General features: G+C 48.7%; 1 protein-coding gene across 1 annotated transcript; it reads right to left on the bottom strand.

Annotated features, from left to right (window-relative positions):
- Positions 1-2,357: 2,357 nt before the first annotated feature.
- Positions 2,358-27,813, bottom strand: LOC131569956 (serine/threonine-protein kinase pak-1-like). Its single transcript, XM_058822286.1, has 10 exons — positions 27,418-27,813; positions 22,778-22,843; positions 13,558-13,682; positions 12,941-13,280; positions 8,965-9,077; positions 8,192-8,309; positions 7,199-7,298; positions 6,557-6,753; positions 3,739-3,876; positions 2,358-2,441 (listed from the first exon to the last, which is right to left on the bottom strand). The coding sequence occupies exons 1-10, from the start codon at positions 27,811-27,813 to the stop codon at positions 2,358-2,360; spliced, it is 1,677 nt and encodes a 558-aa protein (XP_058678269.1).

The raw sequence follows: 27,813 nt of genomic DNA, 5'->3' as shown, positions 1-27,813 counted from the left end.
ATCTTAATAAATCAAGCCTTCTGATTCAAGAAACAAGATTCACCATCTCTCTCTCACCAGCAGCGCCCACTCAGGCGCGGTAATACACTTTCCTTCACTGTCTTGTCAACCTGCTCAAACCTGGATCAAATATGGCAGGGCTTCGGTCACAACTCTGGTTCCTGACACAGTCATTTGGGAAATATTCCCATTCCTCAAATTCTCCTTTGGTGGTCAAGAGCCTCCTAAAAACACTTTCTTCCCTTTGAATGCATTCCAGCTATGTTCTTAGCTGGAGCACTCTCCTTATTCTCAAGGCCAAAATAGCCACTTGCACACAGTAAGCACTTCAGTGTGGGAATACATGGTTCAGCACTCCTGTTAAAGCTAAAGGAATTCACAAGACTATGCCCTGTTTGTTACATGCCTCTCCTTCCTATTCTGGGAATCAAACACAAGCGTTTCATCAATACACCCTGCAGGTGCTCTTGCTGAGTGAAGCCACATTGCTGTGTCAGTAAAGCAGCTGGGACTCAGTTTCTTCATGCAGGAAAAGCCAATTCTTTATTCACATGACTCATTTTTATACTGTTTTCACAGACCTCGTGTTCAACTCCCACTGGCTGGTAGTTTCCTTGCCACACAATTTATTCCTTAGAAGGTGTATTAGTGTGTACATGGAAAGACTCACTCTTTTTAAGAATCACTCTTACTCAGGTGATTACATTTTTCTTTCGTGGATGCTCATAGGACAGATTTCTTGTTTATTACAGATGCAAACAGTTTTCTTAGCACAATAGCCTGTTGTGCTAACTGCACTCATCACTATTCCTATGGGAAGTTAGCTGGCTGCACGTAGAAGAGGTAACAGGCTAGCTGGGAATTTACCATAGCAAGGCCTGATTTTATAAGGCCTTTCTTTCCTAATCCCCCTACCTGTGTGCAACACATTATGACTTTGTTTCAGAAATTAATGAAGAAAACACAGATTGCCTACTGAAACCCTTCTGCCCCCTTCCAAATCAGTTCACTCCTCAAGCACAAGCCTCAGGCACATCCCCGATTCCGTCTCTCCCACCAGCTCAGAGATGCATTGAACAGGGCTTGCTGTGTGCCAGAGAGTAAAAGCAGGCTGGCCTATTGGGCCTGAATATTTCTGCCAAACACTCTGCATCTCACACCTTTGCTATGGCTCAGTGCAGAACTGCAGGATTGCAGGCGCTTCCTCCCAGAGCTGCGTGAGGCGCTGGCTCCTGCAGATGGGCCCTGCCAAGCTGCCCCTGCCTCACGCTGGCCTCACTTCCCCTGGCACAAGTGCTGGGCCTGAAGGAGCTGCCCTGTGCTCCAGTCTGCCGAGCAGCCCGTCTCCCTGTCCCGGTGCCCAGAGTGCTGCACACACTGCTGGCCTTTGTCAGGAGTTGCAGGGCAGCCGGCAGAAGAGGAGGAATCCTCAGCCAGCCCAGTGGCCCAGGGCTGCCCTTGGCCTTTCTCTTCTCCTGGGCACACTCCAGACGGCCATGGCCTCCAGGCCGGGCTGTGCCCAGCACGGCTGCACTTCCCCTTGGCAGCAGCCAGCTGCCACCTGGGCTCTGAGAGCAGAGGATTCGCCCACTGCCAGCAAGAGGCACCCAGGGCACGGCTGCTGCCTCTTGCAGCTCCAAGGGCCTCCTTGCAGCCTGCCTCTGCCGGGGCTCAGGCTGCTGCAGCCTCTGCCGGGGCTCTGCTGGGGCTCCAGCCCGGGCAAGACCGGGCCCACTCTCACCTCACAGGCGCTGACAGCTCTGCACCACAGGAGACCTTCCCGAGCACCCTCTCTGATCTTTCTGCTTTCTCACTTGAGCAAGGCTCTCCTCCAGCCAAAGATTGGGATACAAATCCAAGTGGCAGGAACCCCAATGCTCTCCAGTCACAGCTGAAGGCCTGCATCTGCACAGGGTGTTTGGGCTGCCTCATTCTTCTTTTGGTTTTGCCTTCAAATGCCATTGCCCTTTCTGCCTCAACTAGAAGTATCAAAGCTGGCCAAAAACTGACCAGTGGGCCATATTCCAAAGGCAGTGTGGTCTGGAGAGGATGAATGAAGAACATCCTTCCCCACTTTCACACCATGCCAAAGACACCGTGTCACTTTCCACCTTTAAGAAACAACAGACAATTCAGAAGGAATTTTTGAGCTTATTCGCAGAGTGAGAAGGAAGGGAATCTTCAAGGTGAGTTGTGGTTTCAGAAACTTTATTCATTTCCAATCCTATTCTGCAGTCCTATTAGACAATCCTACCCTAATCCTAATCCTAATCCTAATCCTAATCCTAATCCTAATCCTAATCCTAACCTACAATACTACTCTAAACTGATTGAGGAATAAATGGTCCTGATGATTGTCACATTCTTGTCTCCTTCCTCTTCACTGAAATAATCAGTGGCACCAGGCTGGACGCAGGCTCAGCAAATCTTACAAATGGATGCTGCCCAAAGGGAAAAAAAACAAATCAACAAAAAACAATGGACCATGACTTTCCAAGCTCAGTGCTTCACATGATTACTCTGGCTCCCAGAAGGATGCAGGAAGAGGACCAATGGGACACCTCCAACTTTATGTGCAGGACTTCGCCATCACAGGCAAACCTGGCCCAGAATCCCACTCATCCATTTATAAAGGTGTCATCAACTTGCTGAGATTTTAGCCCTGCCAGTGCTCTAGAAATGGTGCTTTCTGTCCTTGGAGTTTCAACTTTTCAGGAAACTCCAAAGCCTCACACTGGTCCCTCTCTTTGTAAGACAGGCACTGTGCTGATTCCCACAGGGACAGAAAGCAGTGTCTACCTTAACATGCCCTGCCCCTCGTGTGCTGGATGGCACCGTCCTTCCCAGCAGGGCCAGCCCAGTGGCACTGGGCCCTGCAGTTCCCTCTCTGCCGCACAACCTGGCAGTAACACTGGTACAGTTCCCATCTGCTTGAGCGTGCCAGGCAGCAGATGGGGCTGGGACAAGTCCCTCCCAGCTGTCCCTGTTTGTGTGGCAGAAACCTCTGAGGGTGGGCTGGGGGGCACAAACCAGGGCCCCTCAGAGGCTCACAGTGAACCTGTGACCCCTAGGCTGGGACTGGCTTCCTTGGGTTCCTCCACCACCATTTCATGTCTCTGTACCTCGCATTGCTCTACTTCAATTCTTTTGCCTTTAGATAAAACTGAACACCCCACCAAATTACAAAAGAGGGCAACAGAAACAGTCAGAGGACAGAGCACCTCTCCTCTCAGGAAATGCAGAGGGAGCTGGTTTTGTGAAGAACAGGCCCGAGGGAGACTTTAGTGCCACTTTCCAAGACTTCAGAGTGGCTTTGAAGAAAGTGGGGGACATCTTTTTTAACAGGGCCAGTTACAATAAGATATGGGTGAATATTTTTTAACACAAATATGATCTAATCAGAATTTGTTTACTCAGAGCATGGTGTGACCCTGGCACAGGTTGCCCCAAGAGCTTGTAGGTGCCCCATCCCGGCGACCATTCTGGCTATAGTGGGAAAGGGCTCTGAGAAACCTGATGTCTTTAAAGATGTCCCTGCTCATTGCAGGACACTTGCACCAGAGGACCTTTACAGGGCCCTGCCAGCCTAGCCCAGTCTAGGATTCCTCAGTCTTTTCATTTGAAGAGCAGCAAGAGTGGAGGTGAGGAGGAAGGGGGCTCATCTGATGCCTTGGACTTGAGTGGAGAAGGAGCCCATCTCTCAGAGCCTGTTTCACCTGCAGCCCCTTCACATTTTACCTGCAGGAGCTCCTTGGCAGACCAGTGCCGCACCTCGTCTCTCTGCAGGCAGCAGCTCAGGAAGTCATGCAGGCAGGATGAAAATAGGTTGGGCTGCTTCAGCTTTTGTCTTCCTCCTGTGGCTATCAGGAGTTGCGGCTGGGGAAAAAGGAGACACCAGGTTCTACCTGCTTCTTTCCCATCTGTCACTGCTCTCCCAGACCCCATTGATTAAGCTCCACTCTGCAGTGGCAGTTTCTGCCCTGGCAGAGACTCAGAGATAACTTTCCTTTACCAACCAAAAACCCAAACCCCGATGCAGCCACAGTCTCTCCAACATCCCACAGATCTTGCCTTGGCAGCTGATTTCATATACTGACCTAGTTAGTGGGAACTACATCAGCACAAGCACTTTTCCTTCCCTGAGGATTCATACTCACTTGAGAGGCTTTTTGGAAGAAGGACTTTGCTATACTAACTCTACTGTATCCAAGGGTTAGTACATGGAAAGTATTTCTGCAGTGCTTCTTGGTCCCTTAAGCACTGCTGCCACAAAACAAAACTAATCAAGCTTTTTGCTTTGTTCTTGAAAAGAATGGGAATTGGAGGGAAAGAAAAGAAATCCACCAGGTATTCCTCAGGTAAGGAAACAAATCTTTGGAATCTCATCTTCAACACAGACACATTAAGATGCCTGCACAAATGTACTGCGATGAAAATGCCTGCTTGGACACACAGGAGCCACCTGCAGCTCTGTCTCTCAGCAGCCTGAAAATTTCTGCCTTCCTTACATGGAAAAGAAAAACCTTTCATGGTCAAATCAGAAGGAGAGGTTCCATCCCTATGGTCACCCTCTACTCATTTGGCTACTCAAGTCAATGCATGAATGGTAGGCCCATCCCAGAAAGTGCCAGGAAACAAATGGGAGGTTCTGGCAGGCTCTCCACATCACCAGGCTCTGGCTTGGTGACATGCAGAATGTGGCTTGGGCTAGGAGAGAAACACGGTCACTGAGTGTTTCAGCAGCACTGCACAAGAAGCAGAAGAGACTCTGTGGCCTTTATACCCTCATGGCCAGGTTTCAGGCACGTTTCCCAGTGAGAAGAAACTGCACAGGGAGTTAAGTTCTTCCCTAAAAACCAGTGCCTTAGAAACTTTCTTGTGTTTGGGCTTCTTTTCTTCATTTCTGGAAATGTAACACCAGTTCTGAGAGGCTTGCCTTGTGGTTTTAGGGGCATCTTCACAGACAGACAAGTGGGAACAACTTGAAACCCAAAGCAAATGTTGCCTGAGAAGAGCTGGGGAGTGTTTGCCTGTGGTGAGGCTTGAGCTGTCTGGCAATCCCCTTCCATGATGTGCAGAAACATCCAGCTGCTCCCCAGAACTCAGTCCCTCTGGGCACGCAGGCCTCTGGAAACACCTGACGATTCCAGCCTTTCTCCTGCTCAAGAGCATGTAACCTAAGCTGAGCTCCAGTTTCTTCAGCAAGGCCAAGGATGCTCACTTCCATGCAGCTGACAGTGTCCATGGAGCTCAGCAGGTCTTTCTGATACTCCTCAGGCCAAGGAATTACAGTGTAGATTGGCAAGACATCAGCTGATCCTTATCCAGTGTGGTTCATGTGGAACCAAGCTCTAACATGCTGACAAGTCAGAGGGAGAGAGCTCATTCTGCTTTTGCAAGATGGTATTTAGAAACATAGGACACCGACTTGGAGCTATTCAAACCTCAACTTGCAGAATCCATCTCAAATAGACAAAAATAACAATGGCAAGAGGCCTTGGAGTCTCCATAAAAATGCCCGCCACTGTCATGATAAGTCTGTGCTCGTGGCGCTGCAATAGATGGTGACCAAACAGACTTTGCTATTATCCTCTTTAACCCAAAGGAGAATTTAAAAGCCAGAAATGGAAATGCACTCCCCTTGTGTACAAATAATTTATGCGGCTTTCTGTCCTTTTCCCACATCACCAGAGGTGACAAAGAGGGTTTTATCCTGACTCTCAGCTGAGCTCAGCCACTGGCCATGGTGGGGAGCTGGAGCCCTCCCTGTCACTAGAACTGTGCAGGCCAGGGATGGCCCTGCTCCTGTGGTAAAGAAACACAGCACCGGTGTCAACTGCCCACGGTGGATCCCTGCCCAGGCACCTGCCTGCAAGCTCATCACCTTGTTAAAGTACCAAGAAACAGCCAAGGGTTTGGCAAACAATTCTAACTGCAGTCAGAGAAAAATACATCCTACACTTATCCAGGCCACCCACACACATGACTGAACAATGTACAGATGACTTGAAAGCCTGAAAGTTTCAACGACCACAGGATTTGGAAAAGATGCTACAGAATGGAAGAGAAGAGCTGCGTTTATAAATGAAAAAGCAAGCAGAACTGCTTGAGCATTGCTTTGGTAGTAGGTTTTTTTCTCTTTTCCTTTTTTGTTTAGTTTTCTTTTTCCTTTTTTCCTATGTTTTCTATGAAATTTAAACTGGAAAGGTCTAACCTCTGTTTCTCAGGATATTTATCACATGTCTACCCTGTTCACTGAAAAATTCTTGTCCTTCAGAAACAGAGTTCCAACATTGTTCAAAAAACAAGTGGGAAATGTCAGGCATTGCTGGAGGCCAAAATGGCAGGTTTCTGAACTGGTTAGGTTTCTGAACTGCCACTTCCCTTTCTGATACAACCAAAGCTACAGCAGATGCTGATGTGTTGCAGGGGCATTTTTAGAAGGGGACCTTGGTGGAAGTGGTGCCAGCAGATTGCAATGGGATTTTGTCCAATGGCACACAGAACACAGGACAGGTGAGAAAGACAGTGGGATCAGTGAGTATTTGCACCTTACCAAGACAGGAGTTGCATTCCAGGAAGGAACTTCTCGTTCCACCATTTCGATGCCCACGATTCCCAGAGACCATATGTCCACTTTGGGGCCACATGGTTGACCTGTCACCACTTCAGGCGCCAGCCACCCAGCAGCACCGGCCACGGAGCTCTGTCTGCCCTGCTCAGGGCTGAGCTGAGCAAAGAGGCCAAAGTCAGCTGTGGAGAAAACAACAAACCATGAAAGCCAGCTCCAATTAGGAAACCAAGGAAAAGAATTCCCCACTCTCAGGCTAAGAATGTGCTGTTGAATCTCCTGGCGAACTGTCCACACTCGATTTCCTTGGGGCTTTAGCCAAGGGAGTATGGAATTGGCCACTTCCAAAAAAACCCAGGTTTCTTAATGCTGCTCACAGCAGTGGACTTCATTCCCCTGAAGCTTTAGATTGTAGCTCCCTCTATCTGGAAGGGACACACACAGAGCAAGGCCACTTTTGACTGTTTGTTGTTCCTTATACCTCTGTGCACATTCCAACTGTGCCCTCAGCTTGCAGCAGGGGTCCCTCCACTGCCACCAGCAGCATTTTTGGGGAGCTGGCTGTCACTCCAAGCAGCCCCACACCCACATCCCTGGAACGCTGCACCTGACCAAGAATATACTGACCCAGCTTGACAGAGCCATTGGTTTTGAGAAGGATGTTTCTGCTCTTCACATCTTGGTGGATGACATGGTTTGAATGAAGAAAATCCAGTCCTTGCAGGCACTGAGAGAGAAAACAGAAAGAGGAGGGCAAAAATGAGTGATGTGATTCCATCACAAAAGAAAGGAAGCAAAGAATCTAAAAGCTTCCCTCTCCAGGGGAATGGGGAGTAAGGGCAGAACAGTAATGGCCACTGAGAGGAAGAGCTTGCTGCTCCAACACTTGCAGAGCAGGACCTTTCTGAGAAAAGGCACGTCAGCTTTTGAAAGAGCAACAGCACCTGCTGTTGTAGGCTGTCCCCTGCAAACCAGTCAGGGTGACTCCTGCTGCAGTGGACGTGCTTTTTCCATGCAGAGGACAAAGGAGGGGTTTTGAAAGGAAAAGTGCCTCCCTTTGGTGTTTAGTGGATCACTTTTGGGTGGGAGGCTGCATGGAAAAGATTTTCTTGCTGGCCTCAGCACAGGCGTGTAAGTATCACACCAGTCACTTCCTGGAAGCAAAGAGCATTTTGGCTGAACTACTATCCTTTTCAGCTGAGGACTGTGAGAAATGAGTCTTTTTTCTTTGCTGGTCATTTCATCTCCTGCCACCAGCACCTTTGCTTTTACAGGCAAGGAATGCAGTGAAGAGAGACTCCAGGCAAACATTTAGAGAGGCAATGGGCAATGTGGAGAACAGCAAATACAAATACAAATACAAATACAAATACAAATACAAATACAAATACAAATACAAGAGACAGAGCGAGAATACAACAGCAGGAGATAAGAGTACTGGCACTGAATACAGGGAGTGCAGGGGCACTGGCAGGCCTTTCCCTTGAGATGCTTTTACTTGCCCATAGAATAGCAGCAACACAGAAACAAAGCTTGGCACAGGAAATCACTCCACCTCTGAGCCCCTGTTTCCCAGACAATCCTGCCCAAGCCGCTGGAAACACAGATGGGATTGCTGACCTCCCGACTGATGGCTGCCATCTCATCTTCCGACAGGTAGGTCTGGCTGATGACATTGCTCAGAGTGCCTCCATCCATGTACTCCATAACCAGGGACAGTTCCTCACCCAGAAGGTAGCTGAAAGAAGGAAACAAGGGCATGGAGATGAATGTACATGGCTAGGTTGCTGTTTGGAAAAGAAGGGTTGATTCTTCTTTTCAGGTCCCTTTGAGACAAAGACAAAATAAAGGAAGAGACATTCCCTCTTGGCTGTGCATTGTTTGCCATCTGTGCAGTCTCAAGGAGAAAGGCACAGCTGCAAAAAAGGAGATGTCTTAGATGGGCAGCAAGCAAAATGTGCAGTTTAGTAACAGCCCAGATAAAAAACCTGTCATGCATGGTGTTTCTGGAAAAAAGCACCTAGTGTTCCTGGCATGCATAGCAATGAAAACCAGTGGCAACAATCCAAGGGAAATCCTTGTTAGTTTACCTGGTGGTAAGAAGACACTTGAAAAAAATCAAGCTCTAAAACGAAGTGGTGGCTGTGAATATAGAGATCATTGATTTAGTAAGACACGACTCATCCGGGTTTTTGAACAATTTCCAAATACCATGTGCCAGCGAAGACTCATGCAGACAAAATGCAATCTCTTCCCATCCACTGGAGATGAAAAGAGCAATAATAATTAGCCAATAATTACAGCTCTATTTTCTGCCAGTGACCAAAGTGGGATTTTACCTTGCATGTTTGCAATATGTAAACAAACATTCATGGGACAAAAGCACAACTCACCTGTCTAAACAGTTAACCAGGTTGGTATTTCTATTCACCTTCATGACCATGAGTTCATTGACTTTTAGTTCCTTCTTCCTCAGTCCTTGAAGCTGTATTTTCTTGATGGCCACCTAAAATGACATTGAAAATCAGTAACTTGAGAGGTTGGTGGCATGAGACCACAAGGCACATGGAGCGAGTGATTTTGCAATGACACAGCTGAGCTGTGCCAAACTGCCTTCTGATTGGGCTGCAGTAATTAGGAACTGACATTCCAACAGCCCATTTCTCTGCTCCCTTGAGAGCCAGTTACAGGACATGTGGGGGCCACTGACATTTTGCCTTGACCACTTGGTAACAGTGGTGTCTCAGTTATTACCTACAAACCTCTGACCACACTCTCTGCTGCTTTGTTTGGGACTCAGAAGAAGTAATCCATGCCTTAATACTCTGTGGATACATCTTGTGATATGGGCAGGGCTTAGGGCTTTCAGGGACGCCTTGCAGATCTCTCCCTACGTGCAGTTCCCATGTGCAGCACTGCAGGTGGATAAGGAACTACCAGTAACTTTCAGATGGATTTGCTGGCAGCCAGAAATGAGAATCCAGGACTCTGAAGCTGTAGCCCCAAAGAGCAGTGAGGTGCTCGAAGGCACCACCTTTGTTTTAGCAATGGAGAGCGAGTGAGCGCGTCCTTCTCTGAAAGGAACCGCTGCCCTCCGTGCCTTCCTTCTGGCAGCTGAGGAGGACAAAGTCCCAAATGTGTTCTGTGGGCTGGCACCAGTCTGTGCTTCTTGTGCCTTTTCAGCACAGCTCTGCCCAAAGCTCCAGCCACAGCTCACACCAGAGGGGAAAGCCCTCGAGTGCAGCAGAGCCTGCAGGGGCTGTTGACATTTACCTCTCCTCCTGTGGCAGTGTCGAGTGCTCTATAAACATCTCCAAAAGTCCTAGAAACAAAACAGAAGCAGAGAGGAGAAGCCATTTAGATCTTGCAGTGAAAGCCAGCCCACACAGGAGATCTCTGCTGTAAATGCCTGCAGGACACTGGAAGCATTGAGATGTGTTTGACAATGCCTTCTGAGCACACCTAGAAATTCTGATCAGCACTGACAATCTAAGCACAGTGCCTGAACACATTTGCAGCTTGTCTGACTTCACACTTGATACCTATTCCACCAGCAAAACATCTGATGCATAGTTTTGTACCATTAACGTTGCTTGGACTCACCCACTGCCAATATTTTCCAATTCAATGTATTTTATAATAGGACTTTCCATCTTCACCATTCTCCCTGAGGGAAACAAAATGCAAGATGTTCACTTTAAAGCAGAGATCTCACCTTCTAGGAGATACAAAAGGCAGCCCCACTGTCTGGGGCTCTGAGCCCTCCCTTGGTGGACAGCTGGCTAACAACAACAGGAACAGCAACTGGAACACCAAGAAAAGAACAGCAGTCCCACAGCACAAGTGGCTGGCACAGAGACTGATTTCTAGCATCCTTTGAAGGGAGAGACCTCTTGACAGCAGGCACACAGGGAAGCACAGGGAGATACATTCAGAGGAGACTGAGACCAGAAGAGAATACATATCTAGGCAAGTAAGTTTGTCATCTAGAAACATTAAGGAGAGCTGGAACTAACAGTGCCTTTGTTTTCTTGGGAATAAACATGTGAGATTTAGAAAAGGTTTCCTACTTTCTAAGATTAAATGCACCTGGACATCTAGAATCAATTCCTCTGAACAGATGTCAAGTCCAGAACAGGAGGAATATTGCCAAGTGTTCCCATCTTTTCCACCTTGCAGCAGTTTGCCAGAAGAATGCCTCTGTGTTTGTAAACCAGAGCAGCTCATGCTAGAACCAATCTCCACGGGGCTTTCAGCATCAGGACCCTCACCCTTTATGAGCAGGCTGAGCTCAAAGATGCCCTTGCCCGTGCCCCGCGTGAAGAACCGCGCCAATTCTCTTCACCCTGACAGCGCGGATCAGTTGCTCCCATTGCAGTCGCCCTCTCGGCACCACACACATCCCCATCTTCCCAACTCGGCACGGTGGGCACGGGCACAGAGGACAGCAGTGCTCCCCAGGCATCCCCGTGACACAGAGAGCTGCCCAGAGGAGATGCTGACCCTCTTGTGAGTCCAGGCCGTGCGAGGCAAAAGCTGGCCCAGAGAAGGGGCTGCTGCCTCAGGCAGCTCCACACTGCAGCAGCCAGGCAGCAGCGGGACCCTCCCAGCTAAGGAAGGCTCCAGCCTCTGCATTCCCACCAGCCCTCAGGGGCAGGGCAGCGACCACAACAAGGCTGGCAAAGCCCAAGCATGAGCACTGACAGAAACTGATGGGAAGAAGCCAGAGTCAGCCTGAGCCCCGGACAAGCTGTTACCTCGTTCAGGACACAACAGGATGGGCTTTGAGATCAGCCACACCCAGGCACAGATCAGTGCCCTTTTTGTCCCAACAGGTGATGGTAGACACAGAATCCACTGGGCTCTCTTCTCAACCCTACCAGATCTTATCTGAGAGCACAGCACTGGCAGCTGTTAAGGGCAAGAAGCAGATTCATTGGGTTGTGCTGCAGAATCACAAAGGGCTTGATGTGTTCTCCTAGAGACTGATCTCAGCAGGGCTTCTGCTAGTGGCTAGGACTCAAGCAGTCACAGCCTTCTGCTGATCCAGGAACAATCCCTGCTTCTGCCTTTGGCAGAGAGGAAAGCCCAGGCAAACTCCAGCCTGTCTAAGCTGCCCTCAGAAGCAGCAGGAACACCCAGAGCTCTCTCTTGCTGCCTCGGAGCATTGCCAGCACTTCTGTGACACTAAACTGATCAGAACCCTTTGGTACAGCTATGCTGACACGCACACACAACACACTGTCCCTCAGATAAAAAATATACCATATGCACTCTGCTGCTCCAGGGAGTCACCCGCCATCTCCTGTTGCTGAGCAGCAGCTGGGTCAGCACGGGAGGTGAACCAAGGGCTCAGGCTCCACTTCTTCAGCTGGGGAGCAAAGGCTCCTTGGGATGGCACTGCTGCTTCTGCAGCAGCTTCAGTGTCAGAGTCGGTGTAGATCTGAGACAAGAAATGAGTTGATGTCAGGAAGGTGTGGCAGAGATTGCCCTGAAATGCAAGAGAGATTGCCATTTGAAATGCAAGCCCTTAGGAAGCTGCTGTCAGCCACATGCAGAGCTCTTCAACTGGATTGCTTTGGATGTCCCCTTGTGAAACCAAATGGTCAAAACCAAAGGCTGGTTTGACTCGAGTTCATAGCCAGTTTCTTGTTCTAAAGGATGACTGCAGCAACGACCACTCCACTTCTCCCAAAGACTCCTTTCCCCCTCCTAGGTCTGCAGATACATTTGCAGCTCCTCATTCTAATGTTCTACCTCCTGCCATGAAATTCTCTTTTTCTGCACCTTTTTCTCCTCGGGACGTGCTTATCCTGCAGCATCTCTGGATGGGTCAGTTCCTGGGCCTCATGCCAGCCTCGGGGCTCTTGGTTGCCCATCATTTGCTGGAACTCTCTGCAGGCTGCCAGGTAGGATGGCAACACTTCCACCTCAAGTCAAACAGAACAAAGCAGTCAGAGACTACAGCTTGTGCCCGTCAGCCAGGAGCCATCGATTGGGAAGAAAGTAAAGGAAAGGACAGGAGCAGATGATTCACAAGGGATACAGACAGCTTGTAGATCGTATTCCAAATCTGTGTGAGTGACCATGTTCACCTGCAAAAACACCTCAAGAAACAAGGTCACCTGGAAGAAGCCAGCAGGAGTTCATTCAGTTGACTGCTGGCTAAATGGCCAGAGGAGTAATGCCACTGTCTAGAGCATCAGCTGAGATCCAGCAGAGCAGGAAGTGTCCTTGAGAGCAGCTCTGACAGAGGCCTCATCAGGATGGCACTCAGAGGCATCACCCACCCCCTGCTGCTCTGCACTGGAAAGGCAAGGAGGGCAGAAACCACCCCTTGGGTGACTGCAGTGCTGATTGCTATTTCACTCGCTTTTCTAGAGCCTTTTGCTCCTGAAGGAGGCTATTAATTTTCTCTTTGATTATTTTAATTTTTTTGTCTGGCCTCTTCTTCCTTGCCTTGATCCTAGCCTCAGTTTCCTTCAGCTGTGCCTGCATCTGTTTGTCAATTTTCTGTAAACAACAACGGAAAGCACTCTCTTTCATGAGTGGAGTGGCTGCCATTCCTTCATTCACCTGTTTTTGTTGATTACCCCTGTGCATAGGGAGATTCTTCTCCTCTTGGATGTCTTCATTCCTCCTCTTCACTGCCATGATGGCACTCTGAGCTTCGGGCAGCTCTGCTTGTGGCTCTGCCTTGATGTTCTGTACACACAAAAGCAGAGCAAGTGACTGAGAGCTGCCATCAAGCTCAGCTTTTCCCTCTTTTAGCCTCAAAATCACATTTATTCAGTCCCTTGTTTCTGCTTCCCTACCCAGCTCTGTTTCCACTGTAACCCTGCTGTGCTGGTGCTGATCTCTGCAGATTCCAAGGCTCTGTGCTTCCAGTGCCTGTGGGACTCCTGGCCTCCTCAGTCCCAAGAGCTCTGGTTTATGCCCCTCTTCCTGCCCTTCCCTCTGTGCCCTGGCCAGTCAGGCTTTCCTGGCCATTCTCCTGTGGCTCTTCCACCTGCTGCCTGAGCTGCTCTTCCTGCTCTCGGGCAGGGAACAGCTCTCCCTGAGTCTGGCATGGCATCTCAGATGAGGCAGTGTGCTCCTGCTCTTTTTCTAGAAGCACCTGCACAGAAAGCAAGAGAAGATGGGTTTCAACTTCCCATATGCCCTTTGTGGGCCAAGACTCACAGACTGCTGGGCTCACACGTTCCCAAAGCACTGTGCTGCTGCTCTCCTGGGTCGTTCTCTGCCCGAGGGGAGGCACAGATTCCACAGTGACCCTGGCCCTCCAATCAGGGGCCATCTGGGACTGAAGCTCCAACAGCCTCTCAGGCAGCTGACAGGGAAGGGGTGGCATTTCTCAAGGGTCTGGTGAGAGCCTCCCTCTGCTTCTGCCGTGTCCTGTTTGTCTTTCAGTAGTGACTGACACCTCACCCTGTCCCACAGCTCCATCCTGGCTCTGCAGGTGGCTTCCTGGGTGAGCTCACTCCTTGTTGAGAGACACTTGTGGAGTTCACCTTCTCTTCAGGCCTGCACCAGAATTCCTGCCTTCCTGACATCCACACTCTTGTTAGAAAACCAGGTCATTCAGGAGATGAGGATGCATGCAAAGATCTCTGATGGAAGTCAGAGAACCTCTGTGGCCACCTCAGTATATGGAGGACGACCAAGGTGTTTCTTCTCCCTCTTTTGTCAACTGAGAATTCTGACCAGCACTTACAGAGTTTCTCATAAGGCCCCATTAACGAATGCACTTACACAGCCCTGGGGATGCCAGCGAAGGAAACCATGTGTCATGTAATGCATGTGTGAGCAAAGTCACCAGACCCCAGCTACAGCATGGGATAGTTCCACTCCCTTAGGACGTGCAAAAATTTAAAGGATTAAAAGAAGGCTTCAAGGCACAAGAGGCTGGAGGAGGAAAATATGAGGGGAAAAAACAACCATCTCTGGAGGGGGAAACATCTCTGCCTGCTCAGGATCAGTCAATGGAACTTGTCTCTACTCCTTTCCTGAAGGGATGCCTTTAGGTGAGCTTTGCATCTTCCACTGCTTTGGAGCAGAGCCAGGAAGATTCAAATAGATAGATAGATAGACAGATCTCACTTTTTAAATCTCTCTTTGCTGTGCTGTGGTATTTACATTCTTTGAACACAGAGGGATACAGTTCTCTCTCCTAGGTTTTTTTTAAGAGAAGGTAGTGAGAAACTTAGAGAAGAAGAGAAAACAATTATCTCTACTGGCTGTTCTTGTTGTTAGTACATGTAGAATGTGTTATAGTGATTGTTTACTGAAAGTGATTTGTTAATTGGATTTTAGTGGTAGTTGTTTAGCTTGATTAGCTAATTAGATAAAATCTGTGTTGTGACTGTCGGGAGACAGTCACGAGTTTTTCTTTAGTAGCTTTTTAGTACAGTATCTCAATAGTATAGTTTTAATATAGTACTAGTGTAGTATAGCATAGCCTAAGAAATCATTTGTTTAACCTTCTAAATCATAGAGTCAAAGCACATTATTCCCCACGTGGGGGTCACCCGGAATCAATCCTGTCCTTTCTGTCACTACACACATCAGCACTCGGTAGCAGTGCCCCGATCAGCAGCCGTCCTGAACTTGCTCTCCTGTTGCTTCAGTAACCCACACTCTTGGGGAATCTGGAGCATGTGGGTCCTTACGGAATGCAACCAGACCCAGAGCATTGCACTGGGAACTGCACTCTTTGTGCATCGGTGCTCGGGCAAGTTCTTCTCTTGGACTCGACCACACTGATGGTGCTAAAGTGGCTGGAATCAGAAATGCAGCCCAGCCCCTCCCAGCTCCTCTAATCTCTGAGCACCAGCTGGAATGCAAGGGCATTGATTTCCTAGTCAGTTCCCAAACACAACACACACTGATTCCCTGGGCAGCCAAAAGAGACAGGAGCCTGAAAGTGATGCGTTTCTGCCAGTGCTGGAAAAGGGCAGGAAAGATTGAGTAAAAGCTCCCTTGCTCCCTGGAGAAGGAGAAATTGCACAAGGCTTCTCCTTCTAGCAAACAAACAAATAAACAAAATATGAAAGTGTTACCTACTCCAGTGTCTAAAGCACTTGGATGCAGTGAAGGGATGTTTGGCAGGGAAACAGCCCTTGTGCTGAGCATTGGCTCTATGGATCTAAGGCAGGGATCTATGGAAGTCTGCCTGAAGGTCCCTCATGAGCCCCCATTGTGCAGGCTAAAGCTCCCTCAGCACCTCCTCACTGGCCTTGTGCTGCACCCCCTTGCCCAGCTCCCCTGTCCTTCTGTGCACACGCTGCAGCCCCTCCATGACTTTCTGCTTCCCAGGGCCCACAGCTGCACACAGCACTCCAGCTGTGGCCGCAGCGCTGCCCAGCACAGGGCCACGCTCACTGCCCTGCTCCTGCTGCCCCACTGCTGCTGGCACAGCCACCGTGCCCTTGGCCTTCTTGGCCCCCTGGCCACACACTGCCTCATCTCCAGCTGCTCATGGCCGCCAGCCCTGCGTCCTTTGGGCCCACGCAGCTCCCCAGCCACAAAGGGGGCCTTTTCACTTCAGATACTGCAGGCACCATTGCAAGATGGCCTTCCTGTTCTATAACCACATCTTCTAAGTAGATATCATAAAGTTTGATAGGAATAGAATTCTAAGGGACTCTGACTAAATTAAAATGGTCTAATTCAACTGTACAGGAAATTGCTCCTATGTAAATATTCTACCCTATCTGCCGTCAGCAAGCAAGGTTCTATCTTCAAAACTAGGTTTGTAGTTCTTCAAAGCTCTGGTATAAAAATTTAAAATATCCATTTCACACTTTGTTATTTTTCTTCAGGCATGAAAATGGATTTTCTTTTGGCCTTCCTAGCTGGCCCTCTACACTATACTGCTTCTGGCCAAGCTCACATCTTGCTCTACAATTCTTAAACACCAGGAACATGAAATGTTCCTTTCTCACTCACCTCGGGATCTTCAGCACTGCTGAATACAATGCTTCAGGTGACCTGTAGTGGGAAGGGAAAATGAACCAGATGCTGTCAGAAAACTGCCTGGGCTGCTGAATCCCACAGAACAAGTCAACCCAAACAGAGATGATTTCCCATTTCACAACATCCCTCCAGCAGACACATTTCATTCACACAGCCAGCAAGGGATCAGGACAATATTCTTGGTTGTGCCTACACTTCAGCCTGTTTTGCCAGTAAATGAATACAAATATGACCAAGAAAATGCAAATTGTTCTTTAACACTCAGTGCTCCTGTTCTACCAAAGACATAAAACAGCTTCTGAAATCCTTTTCTTGAGGTTCTTTTTATTTTTAATCAGTTGCATGCACCAGTTCTCATTAACTTGCTTGAAACAGTTGCTCAGAAAAGCTTCCCTAAAATCCCCCTGAGCTGTGGCAGACACTCACAGCTTTAGAGTTTGCATTTCCTTGCAAAGGGAATCACCATTTTAGCACTTTGAAAAAGGTCAAGTTAGAAAGTCAATTCCTTTCATGACAAAATTTAAAAAGAAATAAGCTTTCTCTGAATTCTGGGAACAACTACAGAGTTTTTAGAAGGCCTTCCAAGAAGCTCTGCCAGTCTACAATTTCAAAGGTGTCTTGCTTGCCCCAGCAAACTGAGGAAATGACACACTCTGCTGCCACAGACTCTCCCGAGGAGGGAACAGAGCCCTGCAGGTTCCCCTGCAAATGCTGCCCCTGTGGCTACAGACACCCCCTTTTTAGCTGAACCTCTTGACAGGAGCTTTACCAAACCAGTGGCCTCCTAATGCTCTTTCTGTTTCAAAATCAGAAACTCAGTCACCAGCAGGAAGACATACAAAAGCCAGGTTAGGATACACCCTAACCTAAGTAGAATGGAAAACTCTACTTTCGTGCAAAGTGTGTAACATAATACGCGGAAAAACAAACATCATAAGCAGCAAAAGCTGCTGTGGCCAGATGGTGGATCATATTCCCAGAGCTGTGCCAGTCTTCTCCAACACTAGAAAAACAAATGGCCTCTCAGAGTGCAACTACCCACTGACCAATGCTACAACCAGGAGGGTTCTCCTGATGTGAGCAAAGCTGCTCTGACACTCAGGCCTTCTGTGCACCAAGGCAACCTTCTGATGTCACCACAACGATGTGGCAACCATGCCGTGACATCACAAAGCAAAGTATGACAAAGAAAAGTATCACAAAGCATGTTAGTCTGTGAATTTATGCAAAGCAATAACCAACCTTCCCTACAGCAAACACAAAAGAGCCTGGGAAGTTCTTCTCTGTCACAAAGCAGCACAAATTCCCCTCATGGGCCAAACCCTGTTGTTCAAGGGATCCAAGAGGAACTCCAAGAGTGCCTCAAGCACCTACAGCCTGTACCCCAACTGAGCACTCAGATGGGACCCAAGCAAAGGAAACCAGAACAAGACAATGGCCCACAGCATTGCACATGTGAGAAATGACTCTCACTTTTAACATTTTAAAGGTTTAGTAAACCCTAACAAAGGACTGAATAAGGAAAAATTGCAGCATTGGGAGTCTCTGTGACTAGCAGCCATGTGCTCATCTACAAAAAGGATGCTCTGCCTTTTATACCCTTAGCCCCTCCAAAAGTTTTGTCAGTCAACTCTTTCTCTGCTGTCCATTGGTGGAGATTACTTTCTTGCATCCTGACTGGAGGTCAGGGGTTGTTACACCCTGCCTGCTGGTCAGAAGCCAGCCTTTCCCAAATGCCCTGACTACCAAGGCTATTACAAAGGTGACTGGAAAGAGGACTATGGGAGGATATATCACAATACCATCATTACACATTTGAACATCCACATAACATCTACTTCTGAATTGTCAGACCCAACCATTGCATTACTCGTCTAGAACACACAGAACCAGGAGAGAAGCCACTGTTGGCATCACAGCTGAAATGTTTCCTAATAAATCTCCCTACATATTTGCACCTTTATTGGACATGCCCAGGGCTCTGGTGCGTGTACATCTCTGCCTTTCTTCCCCTTTGGCAGCAGTAGAACTGGCAGCATCTGCCCGCCAGCAGCAGCTGCTCCAAGCTGGGAACTCCACTGGCGGTGCTGATTTCCAGAGGCTTCTGTGTGCCAGGGGAAGCCAAGGCAGGAGCGGGCTGAACGGTGCTGGCGCTGCTGCTGCTCTGTGCCAGAGAGCCCCGGCTGGGCAGGGCACGGTGCCCACTACGCTGCGGGCTCCTTCTCCTGCCACAGCTGGGCACACCTGGCAACAACGCATGACAACTTGTGGGCAAGCCAAGGGGTTTCTGGGGCTGCACTGCTCTGCACACCCCCAGCACACCTGCAGCACAGATTTTTAACCCTCAAACAGGTAAACCAAAGGGAAACAGCTGGAAAATATTTCATTTCAGCCATTCTTTAGGCTTCAATAGAAATGACCAAAATGAAAGTTACCAAGCAGGGCATAATTCACACTGCAAGCTCAGTGTGAGAAAAGAGGCATTACTTTATTTCAGTGCTGGGTGTCTGAGGAATCACTTCCCTGAAACATGCACACCCACGTGTTAGTATCCATGGAACTAAGACATTACTTTCATTACTTTTATTCATTACTTTGCTCAAACTCACAGGCTAAATATTCTCACAAAGTATTTTACATGTTTGAATCACTTCCCCAAAATTACTGACATTTAGAGTAGGGGTGTCTTGAGGGTCTCTGGTGGTCATGTGGTGAACATCCCATTCCTCAAATTCTCCTTCCATGGTTAAGAGCCTTCTTCTCCTTGAATGCATTGCAGCTACGTCCTCAGTAGGCCCACTGTCTTTATTCTCAAGGCTAAGACATCCACTTGCACACTTTAACCACTGGTGTGAGGGAAGGTACAACTAAGCACTGCCTGTTAAAGCTTAACAAATTCACAATTTGTTGCAGGTCTACACTTCCCCAACATCTCTCGTTCCTTCTCTGGTAATCAAACACAAGCATTTTGTGATCACTGAGCCCAAGGCCGCCTGCAACCCTCCTGTCACCCAGCAGCCCTTCTCTCCTCACAAACAGCAGGCCCAGCAGTGCCTTCCCTCAGTGGCTCTGTCACCAGCTGTGTCAGGAGTTCTCTGTCACACACTCCAGGACCATCCTGGACTGGTTGCTCTCCGCTGCACTCTGTTGCCAGCAGACACCCCCACCCTGTTCCATGCCCCGTGCAGAACCCTGCACCTGCTGTCCATGGGCACCTGGCAAGGGGAGGCACTCACGGCAGAGATGCACCAGCTGCCCTGGGCAGGAACCAAAACCCTCTGGCGGCACAGCTGCTGGGCTGAGTCTGGCACAGCTCTGCACGCCCCACTCCTCATGGGCTTTGGGCTGGAAATGCAATTGCACTTTCTGCCCCATGGAGAAACACCAGGGCTGCACAAACAACAGCCAGCAGGCCACATCCCAAAGGCACTGCAGCATGGAGTTGAGAAGGAAGAACACCCTTCCCCAGTTCCTAACCATACCAAACCCACCATCATTGGGACTTTTAATCTTGTGAATGTAGAGTTGATTCACAGGGTGACAAGGGAATCTTCCAATGGAGTTGAAGTTTGGTAGAGTTTTTATTCTGAGTCCTACTCAGACTGTTGATTTGAAAATTTATTTTAAAATATTTTTTAAAAGGCTGTGCAGTCATATGGTTTTGTTCTAATACCAAAATGGCTAGATGAAATGTACTGGCATTTTAATTACATCCAAACTGATTAGTCTGTAAAAGCTTTCCTGCAGAATAGCCACTAAATAAGAAATGAAAATCTGTGGACTGTTTACTTTGCAAATTTCTACTAAACTTATCAGACAATGAGGCATTTTTAGGTAGATCATAGAGCAAATTAATTCCTATGGATAACTTGATTTGGATAAACCTGTTGATTTCAAATTAAAACTGCCAGCACGTACTAAATGGAAATCTGAATACTCACTTCTATGAGCTCTGAATGATAAGATAGTCATTGTTGCCATATTAACCAAAATTAACACTCTGGATATTTTTTTTTACTTGCAGTCAGCTCTTCAACACTCTTTGTAACACCAGAATGAGTTTGTATCAATGTGAACCATGGGTTGGTGGGGCTTTGCAGAAGGCTCCTATGCCAGCACTAAACGTTCACATTTACCGTGGCATCACTTCTTGCCTTTAATTCCAAGCTAGCGCTCAGTTCCTGCAGTATAGATTCACATTTGTAGTCTGTATTTGCAGCTCGTTCTTACTTCCCTGTCCTGAAAAAATCATGCTGAGATCTCAAATCAAAATAAAATGAGGAGAGAGTCAGGTTCTGGATAGATATAGCAAGAACTAAGAGATTTTTCTGCAAATATGTTGAAAAGTTGTTTGTACATGCTGCAAAAATGGCAAATTAAAGACTTGCACTCTAACTTGCAAGCTGAGCTTTGTCTGTTCTCTCTGGACTGATTTCTTGAGGCCAGACACTGAAACTAATCAGTAAGAAAATCAAAACCACAGGAGTAGTTTGGAGAATATTGTAAATTATTCTGTCATGATGCTTTTTGCCAAAAAGTTCTGGCCATCATCAGATTGGAGTAATTAGAGGAGATCGAAGCCATCATACTGTGCCTGTGCACACAATTCCTTCCCTGGAGTAATCCATGAAGCAACGCTGACAAATCCACACCAGCAGCTGTTGGCACACAGTCATGAAGCAGAGAATTTGTATTTCTGCTACACTTGGACAGCTGAAGATGCCTTTGCTGAGCTAATTTTAGTGACTGCCCACCACAGATGAGACCTTGTGGTCAGTCTCCAGCAAGTCAGGGCAGTTAATATTCTGCCTAAATGAAGTAAGTCTAGCAATACATAGACCATGGAGCCTGAGGAAAGCCAGCAGCTGTGGGAGATTTGTTTCCATATCTTTCTTTTTACTAATTTATTGCAGCCTATTATTTCAAGCATGGAAACTTTTGGCATACCATTGGCTGGAAGGTTGGTCAGTCTTCCATTCATGACTCCTCCGAAAGCATCACCCCAGTGTTTTTATCAGTAGATCTTCCATCATCATGGCTCACACAGCATTTCCTGCAGCTCTTGCTGGAGTCAGGGAAAGGCACCAGGAGAAGGGGGAGAAAGCTGTGTGCAGAGACTGTGTCAGCTGAAGAGACATTTGTTTCCTCTGATTTGACTGAGAGGTTCTGTGGCTCTGCCCTGGGCACAGGGACCTGCCACTGCCATGAGCTCCTGCCACGGCTCCTCTGGGGCAGCTCCTGCTCTGCAGTGATGATGGGTGCAGCTGGGGGTGGCTGCAATGGAGGGTGGCTTCCAGTGGGCTCTGCTGGTCTGCCACACTGGAGCCAGCAGAGCTTCTGGAAGGAGTCTCCTCTTGTGAGCTGCTGGAGCTGGAGCTGGCCACAGAGCCGCTGTGTTCATCCCTGACAGGCCCAGAGCACAGCAGCCTCTGGGCCTCCTTGCTGCACGATGGCAGTGAGGAGGCCATGGACCAGAGGTTCAGTATGGATGACTCAGTTTCCTGATAAACTCTGCTAAGAAAACCCTGCATCCCTCCTGCCAGATCTAAGACACTCCAAGAAATCTGTTGGCACACTGGGAACTCAGAATTGTTTGAATTTTGAACAATTGTCCTATAAGCGCTTTTGATGGTTTTTGTCATTTTGTGTTGATTCAGTTGATCCTTCAGAGAAGCTTTCCTAATAATATAAAACAGGAGGAATTGTGGAGACCCTGGGGGGGCATTCCCTGGTCTAGGGAGGCACAAGAAGCTTCCCTCAAAAAGCTGTTAGACCCCATTGGCTCTAAGAAGCCCTGTTCCTGCGTCTGCTCCTGTGTTCCTGAGCCACACCTTCCCTATTCCCTGATTGGCCCCCTTATCTTTGTACTGCCCTGAGATCAGGGTCAGCCCCCAGGCCCCTGTGGACCCAAAGTGTGTGTGGCTGCTGGGACCTGAACATCTCCCTGCACAGCTGAATAAAACATCTGTGGAGATTATGCAAAGGTCCTTTTTGCTTCTTTGCCCTGGACTATGCTAGCAGCAATTCAGACTGCTACAGAGGAGAAGCTGCAGTACTGGCACCAAGGTTTTGGCAGCTTGACCATAGGCACAGAGGGCATGCAGGATGCTGCTCTATGAATTCCTTACCCAGCCATCTCTGGTGCTGGCATATTCCCTCCAACTTCTGGTGCAGCCAGGGCCACCTTTGGTCCAGTAGATGACATTGTTATTTGAAAAATTCAGCCCACACCTTGGGCAGGAGGCCATCCACAGGCTCTGGTCCTGCAGCCCCCTGCTCAGCTGGGGACAGTGTTCCCTGTGGGGAAGATGGAGCAGCCATCACAGGGTCTTGGGGGCTGCTTTCAGCAAGGTGGCCAGCCTCTCTCCCTGCTGGACTCTAGCAATTGTTTGGGGGAGCTGATGGCAAATTGTATGTAGTCCTGTTCATCCTACTCAGAAAATGTGACAGCTTCTATCATTCTTCTGCAGAGTTGGCACGCTGGATTTCTCTTTGCCCACTGCAGGATGCAGCCCAGGCAGAACTGGTGGTGACAGGGCAGAGAAAAATTCACATCCTTCTTAGTGACCCGGCAGGTGGGGAAGCTCCATTCTGTCCCCATGGCCGTGTCTGTCTGTCCCAGCAGCAGGGAAGAGCTGAGGACCATGAGCTGCTCTCATTGGCAATCTTGCTTGGCCAGAGCCCAAGCTCGAGGCAGAGTGGTCCAGGCTCTGTCAGTGCCCAAACATAAGCAGAAAGGGAAGTTGCATCACAATCCATTCCTTGGTGAAGGAGGTCCATAGCAGCCTCAAGAGGCACCTCAGACACTCAACAGTCAAGGCAGTAACATATGGACAGGACACAGATGGCAGTTCATGGCTGGGAGAGCATTCGTAGGCATATCCAAGGACCAATTTCCCAGAAACTCTCCACAGCTCTGGGATCTGTCCATCAGCTCTGTCAGAAGCTTCAGCAGAACAACCAAAGTCCTAAAAAGCAGCTCCCAGACACTTATCCTACCGTCCTGCCTGAGTAGCCGGGTTGCTTGTTGCAAAACACTCTTTTTCTTCTCTTCCCCAATGCCCTGTGGACACTTGCTGCCAAAATATAAAGCTCCTGGCCCTCTGTGTGATGTGATAATATAGTTTTTATATTTCCATGCTGGGATGAAAGAAAGCTGTGCTGTGGGTCAGGAGAGGCCAGGACCCACTTGGCCTTCCTGCAGGCTGAGGTGGTCCCAGCAGACATCCTGCTGCTTTTTTGGAGAATGTGTGAGGGGGAGTGGAGGGGGTGACAGAGAAGCCGAGATCATAGAGTGGAAACTCAGCTCCAGAGTGGCAGTGCAGACTCTCCCTGCTGAATGCCTGCTGGGGCTGTCAAAGAAGGAAAATGCCCCAATAACAGCCTGGTGGCACTGTGTCTCAGGGACAGGTACAGGGAGGTGACAACAAACAGCAGCATGGCCCGGTCTCACAGCTTCTAGGAAGCAGTGACAGAGGAGCCTCATGTGCCAGAGATTTCAGAAAGGCTGTCTTCTCAAATGGCCACTCTAAAACCCCTCTCTTTGCCTCTTGGGTTTGTGAATGCTTTTGACAGCCACAGCATCCTGGGGCAACGCATTCCATGATTTCATTAAGCACTCCTTGAAAAGTACCTCCCATTGTTCAACTGAGCTGCCAGCCTGGTCGTTTCAGAGGGTGCTGCCTTGGTGGAGAGAAAAATCAATCTTCTGCCTTCCAGGGAGCTGAAGGAGGAGGGACTCTTCACCATCAGACACCTGGCTGGGTCCCATTCAGAGGTCCTGCTTTGTAGACTTGGTGAGGTTTGCTTGGCAGTTGCCAGCGAGGTGAGAACATTGTTCTGAATTGTCCCCCATACTTCATACCCAGTGTGTAGAGTAGGTATGTGCTTGTTCATCTCCATGTGTGCTCAGGGTCTGCCTTCATTTCTGGTTTTAGACCTGATATTTCTAATGTCTGTCAGCTGTCTGTAGGATCTGTGGGTACATGCAGCTGTATTTACTGGCAAGTCGGGTATCTGACACTCATCTTTGAGTGCGGTGCCTTCAAAATGCAATGTGCAAATGCAGAAACTGAGACACTAATGATGTTATTTGCCAGAGTCCCAGTCTCTGCCCAAGCTATAATTCAACGCTGCAAATTATTCTGTAGACCTGAGCCTATGTTTTCTGTTTCCTGGCTGAGTGCTTCAGCTGCTGGTGTTGTTTTTGAACAGGAGAACCTGACTCTTTTATCTTTATGACTTTTGCCTTCATGATTTGAAAGCAGCTCTTTATTTATTTTCTAGTAAAAGGGCCTAAAATCAAAGCTCTGAACATTTTAGAATTTTTAAGTAGAACACTAAAGTGAATATTTATTTTAGGCCTGCAGTGAGCAGGTCTGAAGCCAGAAATTGGTGCCAGAGTAAGTGCATTTCTGTGCTTGTGCTCTCCTGCTCTTCTTGTATTTATATGTTCCCCTGGACACAGAGGGATGTGTTGTCATTTTCTGGGACTTCTGTTGAAGACAACTGGTTTTCTTTCCAAGGTGATTCTTATGTTTCCCCTCATGGCTTCCCCAGGTGACCAACCTCGGTTCCAAGGTGTCCTGCTCTGCCATTGTCACTCTGGGAGAGCCCTCCGTGACCTTGAAGAAGGACATGGACTCTGAGGTGGATGAGGTTGCTCGGGTCCTTCTCCAGATGGTGTCCAACTCCCCAGAATTTGTTCAGAAAGCAGCCAGTCAGAGCCTGGGGATCCTGGTGGAGAATGTGACTCCTGCACGAGTAATGACTGCTCTCATGGACATGGGAGTCAAGTAGGTTCTTCTTCTTTTAGTGATGTTCTTCACCTTCGTGTGTGTGGGAGGGAGAAGGGATGAGACAGAGAATGGGAATGGTGGGAGGGAAGGGTCCTGTATCCTGCATCTTCTGTGAACTCAGCGACTTGATTCTCCAAACAACCTCACTTCTTCCCTCTTGTCACCTATTTCTGCCCTCCTGCAGCCCATTACTTCTCAGAATCACAGAAGTGTAGAATATGGGGAGTTGGAAGGGGCCCATCAGGACCAGTCCTGTCCGAGTCCAGCTCCTGGCCTTGCCCAGAACAGCCCAAGGGTCACACCAGGTGCCTGAGATTGTTGTCCAAATGCTCCTTCAGCCCTGTCAGGCTTGGTGCTGTGACCACTGCCCTGGGGAGCCTGTTCCAGTGCCCAGCCACCCTCTGGGTGAAAAACCCTTTTTCCTGATACCCAAACTAAAGCTCCTCTGACGCAGCTTCCTGCTGCTCCCTGGAGTTCTCCCAGTCTGTCAGATTTTCTTAGATGTGGTGACTGATGGGGAAGGGAAAGTGCCTGCAAAGGCCAAGGATAGAGCCTTGTGCTTTTGTGGGCAGAGGGACAATTGCAATTGCAGCTGTGAGCAGTGTTTGGTATTTCACAGTGCTAACCACAGAGGCCCTGGGAAAACCATGTCTCCTCATGATGCCATCAACCTGAGAAATGAGGAGGGTCCTTGCTGGGGCATGGAGCACATGGGGGACAATCTGCTGGGTGTGGCACAGCCTGCACAGCAGGTGCAGCTCCTGCCAAAGGAGTCTTGTATGACTGTCATGGCCTTAGAGCTCTACTTTCTATTCAAAGTGATGTTTCATGTTAGCCTTGAGATGATGAATCACTTTACAGGCATATTACTGTGCCTGAGTGGGCACTGCTGGTGATAGAGAGACGGTGAATCTTGTATCTTGATCAGAAGGCTTAATTTATTAGGATATTATATATAATACATTATTACTATACTAATTAGAATATAGAGAGAGGTTTGCAGAGCAGCTAGGCTAGGCTAAGAATAGATAGAAAGAAAATCTACAACAAAGCTGTGGCCAAGGACTCAGTCCCCTGGCTTGCACTGGTGATTGGCCCTTAATTATAAACATAAAACATGAACCAATCACCAATCAAAATAGGTGCTCCTGTTGCATTCCCCAGCAGCTGATAATAATTGTTTACCTTGTCTTCGGAGGCCTCTGGCCTCCCGAAGACACAGAAATCTGAAAGAAAGGATTTCTGTGGAGAAATGTCTGCGACATCTCACCTTTCTAAAATGTATAAAAATAAAAGAAAAATGCTGATGTGGAATGAACAGGAAATTCCTTCACCTATAAAATATAGAATACTCACAAATCACTAAAACAATCCTACAATATAAGAAAAATGCAAAATACAATGTAAAGAGAATTTGAGTCCATGCAGCTGAGTTTCAGGAACAGTCCATCAGCTGAAGTTGTTTCTTTTGGACATCTGAGAGTCCTTTTTGTCCTGAAACAGCATAACACAATTTTAAACAATTTAAAACTATTTAAAACAATTTTTAGAATGTCCTTTTCTGGCCCTTCAGTGCTTCAGTGCTGCTGCCCGCTATTTTCAATCTTTTTTATTTAATTTTTAATTTTTTTTTTTTTTAATTGAAAGCAAAAGCCGAGCAGAGCAGTGCCAGAGAAGGAAAGGCCCTGGGGGCCCTGGCCCATGCTGGACCAGGAACCCCAAAACTGGCTCACAAAGGGGGACCAGGACCAGTAGGACAAACCAGAGTCCCCAAAAACATAAGGAGGCCTCGCAGTGGGCCCGGCCCAGGAACTCCCTGAGCCCAACAGCCCAGGCCAAACCCATGAGGAAGGCTCTGCATTCCCGCAGGCCTGAACCCTGCTGCCAGCACAATGGCAGCATGGGTAGTGAGACGCTTCCTTTCCCCAAAACCACTGAGGCATGCCAGCAGCAGGGAAATAGAAGCTGCCCCGAGAATCTTCATCTCGGGTCTGGGAATATTTGTTTCCCACAGCAACACGGCACCACCCCACCGGGCTGGGGATCAGAGGCAGGGCTCTTGGCAGAACCCACCTGCCCCTCGCCACCAGGGCACAAGAGGGGCGGCAGAGATGGCAGCCCCCATGGGACAGCAACCGAAACACCACCCCACAAACCACCGCTGATCTTAAAAACCGGCAGCTGGACTGCCGCAAGAGTCAGTCCGGGACGGCCCGGGACGGCCCGAGCTTGAACAAGCCGCCAGTTCCAGGGCAGTCTCTGACGCCGACCCGGAGGGCAGAGCCTCTGGGACGTCCGGTGGAAGCAGCAGGGGGGAAGCCGGAACTGGGCAGGGAATTGCGCTGATCGTAAGATCAGCCCCAGGCTGCTCCGAGGGTCCCGCGGGTTCAACGCCGTTTTCTGCTGCTGACTCTGGGACTGTCTCGGCTTGAGGCGGAGGGGGCGCACGGGAACACACTGTTGCTGCAT

This window comes from Ammospiza caudacuta, chromosome 32 (assembly GCF_027887145.1).
Source record: "Ammospiza caudacuta isolate bAmmCau1 chromosome 32, bAmmCau1.pri, whole genome shotgun sequence".
Taxonomy (NCBI): Eukaryota; Metazoa; Chordata; class Aves; order Passeriformes; family Passerellidae; genus Ammospiza; species Ammospiza caudacuta.
This window is presented reverse-complemented; position numbering and strand designations above follow the sequence as displayed.